We start from the raw sequence: 6,000 nt of genomic DNA, 5'->3' as shown, positions 1-6,000 counted from the left end.
ACTGAGGAACCAGTTAGCCATTTTTACAGCATATATGATTTTCAGAAGACTTGATAGGGTGGATGGGAATAAACTATTCGAGAGGCGAGAAGCGTGTACAAGAGGGTACATTAAGACTTCAAAAAACACAGATGACTCACAGGGATGACGGGAAGTATTATCATCCTCATGGGGAGAGAAAATGGAATATCCTGGACCAGGATGTAGTGGAGAGAAGTTTCAATCATAGTTATGACATGGCACACGAGGTCCTGTCTTATGTACGGCCAGGAGCTGAGACTCGATCCTCACACCCATAAAAAAGATGAGTGCAAACTCACACACACACACACACACACACACACACACACACACACACACACACACACACAAACACACACACACACACGCACACACACACACACACGCACACACACACACACACACACACACACACACATACACACACACACACTCAAGTCTTTCTCTCCTGTCCCTCTCTCTCTCTCTCTCTCTCTCTCTCTCTCTCTCTCTCTCTCTCTCTCTCTCCCTCTCTCCCTCTCTCTCTCTCGCAATTATCAAGAGAGGCTTAATACTATGCTTTATTAATTTTTACAGTAGAAATGCAATCTCACCTGTCAGAAATTATGTTTAAACACATTACTGTTTAGGCCACACAGCTGACTTGCGCCACAGGGGAAATAACACACTTTAAACCAGGAATTACACTAGACGTAAGTACAAAAATAAATGAGCTGATGCTTTTAACCCATTTCTGTCTCTGACTGTGAGGAGTCTTGTCCTCCGGAAGAAGGAATTGTAGGGTTGGTAACGTAATGTCACTGAAGCACACGGCACATCACTGTGCTATATCTGGGACTTGATTGGCCGCTAACACGCGGCATATCACTGTGCTATATCTGGGACCTGATAGGCCGCTAACACACGGCACATCACTGTGCGATATCTGGGACTTGATAGGCCGCTAACACACGGCACATCACTGTGCGATATCTGGGACTTGATAGGCCGCTAACACACGGCACATCACTGTGCGATATCTGGGACTTGATAGGCCGCTAACACACGGCACATCACTGTGCGATATCTGGGACTAGAGAGGTCATTCAAACACGACTCATCAGTGCGCGAAATATGGGTTTTGATAGAATGACTTTTGTTCACTTAGCACATCACGGAAACGCCGATTTTTGGACTCATTTCTCCCCGTATAATGACATTTAGTATTTTTATATTAGCAGTTCTAACGTGTATGTGTTGTAGCCCCGAGTAAAAAAAGCTTGAAATGCGCCACGCCTAGTAGTCCATTTGGTAGTATAAATAACACAAGGCTAGCTCTTTCACATCACACACACACACACACACACACACACACACACACACACACACACACACACACACACAATAATTTCCCTGGATAACAGGGAACTGAGTCGATTCTCTGTGAGAGAGCGTCTGTAAACAATATCAGTGGTACCATTCTGGGGCCGGGAATGGCTGCAAGCCAAGGTCCCTGTGTCTCCGTCTGCTGATAGCCTGGTGTAGGGGCCAGAGTGTTGAGCCAATACTCGGTCATGTATTACTCTATTAGGCCTGTCTTACACTGCCCAGTAATCAAAGAGATGTACCGTATAGGAAAAACTAGTACACAGACCTATTAACTCGTGCCTCGTAAGTGTTATACAGGGCTAGCACACAGTTCTTGTCCCACACTTAGGTTACACTGGCCATACACTTGTTACACAGGGCTAGCCCAAACTCTGTACCCTCACTTCGTTACACGGGTTGAGCAGCTGTTACATGGGCTTGGTACACGGTCTTGCACACAATACATTAGCCCAGTGGTGCAGCCACGGGGGTTAAAGCCCCCAGAGGGGACGAGAGTAAGAAATTTCACATACATACTGGAAATCATTTATTGTTTAAAGACTATTTCGTTGATTTTTTCAGCATTTCATGATTTTAATGACCCAGCAAATTGAAATCCGGATTTAAGCCTCCCCTTAGATTGTAATCCTGTCCGCGCCACTGCTTGAGCCATACACTTACAAATGGCAAATACACAAACTTGACCCATACATCGAGTACACAGGCTGTACACTTGCTACATAAACTCCCACTCAAAGTGTACCGGCCATACATCTGCTAATCTGAGCTAGAACATAGCCGTACACCATCAGGGTGATCAGAAAGAAGTGATATCTAGTGTACAGTTGAGTATGCAACACCCAGGCAGAGCCGCACTCCAGCTTCTGTTGGATCACTAGACAGCGCTCTCATGCTCCGAGGTGGGTTGGAACATGCTGGGGGTGGAGGGAGGGGGATGGTGGAGAGTGGGCACATATTGCCTGCCCAGCTGGTGCTCTGCTAGGTGCGGCGGCAGCTGGCTTAGCTGGGGAGGCAGTTGGTCCAGTGGGCGCAAGTAGGCAGAGTGCCGCCGGGGATCAACTACGCCGTATGGAGACAAAGGCGAGCTGTCAGGCTGGTCCTTAGCGGCACTCCCGCCCACTCCCCCGCCCACGGCTGGTCCAGGCGCGCCGCCCCACACGGCCTCAGTCGCCGACCAGTCGCGTTCACCCTGCAACATGACACAAGTGAACAAGGAGATTCATTAAAACTGCGACTTTAAATACTTTATAATCATGCGCTGCTTCTTAATGATTCTTCTTAATTACCAGAGATAAAATGTTGTTTAAGGCACACACAAAAATACAGACACATCTTGCAAATGAAGACACACACACACACACACACACACACACTGCAATGGATCAGGGAATACCTGACAGGGAGGCAGCAACGAGTCATGGTACGTGAAGAGGTATCACAGTGGGCGCCTGTGACGAGAGGGGTCCCACAGGGGTCAGTTCTAGGACCAGTGTTATTTTTGATATATGTGAACGACATGATGGAAGGAATAGACTCTGAAGTGTCCCTGTTCGCAGATGACGTGAAGTTGATGAGAAGAATTAAATCGGATGAGGATGAGGCAGGACTGCAAACAGACCTGGACAGGCTGGACATGTTGTCCAGTAACTGGCTTCTCGAATTCAATCCAGCCAAATGCAAAGTCATGAAGATTGGGGAGGGGCAAAGAAGACCGCAGACAGAGTATAGGCTAGGTGGACAAAGACTACAGACCTCACTCAGGGAGAAAGATCTTGGGGTAACCATAACACCGAGCACATCACCGGAGGCACACATCAACCAAATAACCGCTGCAGCATACGGGCGCCTGGCAAACCTGAGAATAGCGTTCCGATACCTTAAGGAATCGTTCAAGACACTGTACACTGTGTATGATAGGCCCATATTGGAGTATGCGGCACCAGTTTGGAACCCACACCTGGTCAAGCACGTCAAGAAGTTAGAGAAAGTACAAAGGTTTGCAACAAGGCTAGTCCCAGAGCTCAGGGGAATGTCGTACGAGGAAAGGTTGAGGGAGATCGGACTGACGACACTGGAGGACAGAAGGGTCAGGGGAGACATGATAATGACATACAAGATACTGCGGGGAATAGACAAGGTGGACAGAGATAGGATGTTCCAGAGAGGGGACACAGGGACAAGGGGTCACAACTGGAAGCTGAAGACTCAGACGAGTCACAGGGACGTTAGAAAGTATTTCTTCAGTCATAGAGTTGTCAAGAAGTGGAATACCCTAGCAAGTGAAGTAGTGGAGGCAGGAACCATACATAGTTTTAAGAAGAGGTATGATACAGCTCAGGAAACAGAGAGAGGACCTAGTAGCGATCAGTGAAGAGGCGGGGCCAGGAGCTGAGTCTCGACCCCTGCAACCACAATTAGGTGAGTACACACACACAAAGGGGCTAAGATTCTACTTGTGCAACCGCAATTAGGTAGGTACATAGAAGTGAGGCAAAAGAGAGTGGGATGGGTGAAGTGCATATTTTTGGACTACGAAAAAAAAAAAATTGATACTGTACCTCACAAGAGACCGAGATAAAAACTGAGGACAAGACAAGAAGAAAGGAATGTGCTACAGGGGCTCAAAGAATTCCTTAGAGAATGAGACAAAGAGTAATTGTTTGAGAAGAGACGATGGGATTTTAAAGTACTGCAAGAGGGGTCCCACAAGAGTCGGTATAATGACTAGTGCAATTAGAGGTATATGTGACTTGTAATACCGGCAGAGCCAATGATATATATCTCTTTTTTTTAGATTATTTAAAATTAATGAAAAGAATGAAACCCGATAAAAATGGGGGAAAGACTATAGAGTAGCAAATGCAATTTTTTGAAAATTGCGGAAAAGGTAAAAAAAAAGTTAGTATAGACACGGGAGACAGGCTAATAACCATGACTGAGGCTCACTGACGTGCCAGCCTTCATGGAAACATTCTTGCTGGTGTGAGGCAAATGTTCGTTAAATAATGAGTGGACACATGAATGAATGATAGTGGGTTAAAACTCTCTAGGAGGGTGCCTTGTCGACTCCCACAGGGTGGAGTTAAAAGGGGAAGAGGTGCAGAAAGGTAGCGAATCCCAAAACTTAGTCAGCAAGCTTGTTGAGTAAGGTTTGGGCGTCGCTACCTTTCTGTACCTCTTCCCCTTTTAACTCCACCCTGTGGGAGTCGACAAGGCACCCTCCTAGAGAGTTTAACCCACTTGACTTCTTGCTCCCACGAAATCTACAAGTATGGGGTTCCACTCCTGCTTCTTGTCGTTTTCTAGATGCTGGGTTTTTATGTTAACGTAACCGGGCATGATTTGACTTAAGTTTGTTAGCGTAATTTTTCTTAGTCTTACCATTTCTTTTACAGGCCTTCTGCCTAGCATGTGAGTGACTGCTTGTCCGGCTTTTTGACTGTTACGTTTTTTATTTCTTATAGCGTTGTGACTCGGCTTGGGTCTTCTGACACAGCTTGATCTAAGTTCTACATCTGTGACTTTATATACTTTTACCGACTATCGTCTGGATGCCACAACAGTTCCTAAGCACACTCAGGAGAATTACCATCCATTGACTTCATAACCTTTATTAGAATACCAAAACCCAGCGTTTGAATTACCCGTTGACTACTAACCGAAACATCGCATGCAGCTTGGTACCTCTGCTCTCCATCTCTTCAGAACGATGACCTGCCTTCTGTAAGAGTCGTGCCCAACAGCGACTATCTCGTCATTCACGTGATTCATGGTCAGCAACATGAATCCTTATCGTAAAAAAATTTTGAAGGTGTTTGAGTACGGTACTCTCCTTAAGTAAAATACTGTTTATCTTTGTACTTTATTGATGTTCCATGTTAATAATTGTATGTACTCTGTATATGTACTGTCATTCTAAATAAAAACTAAAAAAAATAAAAAAAAAAACTGCCTGCGACATTCCATCTGCTCAAAGTAATACCATCTCTCCTGATCCCGTATATATTTATATATTGGAACATTAGCTTAGTTTCATGTAATTACTTTAAACATTTTATTTTTCCTGTTTGGCTTAAGTTAGGATATTATCAAGTTCGTTTTATATTTAAATTATTTTTGCATATTTTTTCAACGAGTGATTATTATTACCTGTTATTATTATTTTTCTATTTAAATTATTTTCATAGGGAAGAAGGGTCCTTTTAAATACCCTTCGAGGGACTGACAGGGAGACAATACCTTCACAGCTGGTAACCCCAAGTTATTTGCATCTATAGCTGAGCAGGTTAAGGCGTCAGCTCACCCTCTATCTGGCAATATAAACACAAATGCAGTATAATGTGATCCTTTATTGACTACGTTTCGCCCACACAGTGGGCTTTTTCAAGTCACAAACAGAAACGTAGTCAATAAAGGATCACATTATACTGCATTTGTGTTTATACTGCCATTGTGTCGGTATTTTATACCATTTACTTCCACCCTCTATCTACATTTATTGAGAGCTGGTGGCCTGGCTGTGATATTTTTGTATGTATATATAAATTACTCTTATGAACGCTGTTATTAACATCTTAAGAAAATTAAACTTTCTGTGTTCTTCTCCACGTT

The 6,000-nt window shown here is 44.4% G+C and overlaps 1 protein-coding gene across 2 annotated transcripts in view; it reads right to left on the bottom strand.

Moving 5' to 3' along the window:
- Window positions 1-337: 337 nt before the first annotated feature.
- LOC128701633 (nephrin) overlaps window positions 338-6,000 on the bottom strand; it is a 625,789-nt gene continuing 620,126 nt past the window's right edge. For both annotated transcript variants that reach the window (XM_070101737.1, XM_070101739.1), the window contains exon 17: window positions 338-2,578. In XM_070101737.1, the coding sequence (XP_069957838.1) occupies window positions 2,264-2,578 (315 nt within the window). In that variant the 3' untranslated portion in view covers window positions 338-2,263. The remainder of the gene's footprint in view (window positions 2,579-6,000) is intronic.

The sequence above is a fragment of the Cherax quadricarinatus genome, chromosome 78 (genome assembly GCF_038502225.1).
Source record: "Cherax quadricarinatus isolate ZL_2023a chromosome 78, ASM3850222v1, whole genome shotgun sequence".
Classification (NCBI taxonomy): Eukaryota; Metazoa; Arthropoda; class Malacostraca; order Decapoda; family Parastacidae; genus Cherax; species Cherax quadricarinatus.
Note: the sequence above shows the minus strand (reverse complement) of the source record. Positions and strands in the feature narration are given on the sequence as shown.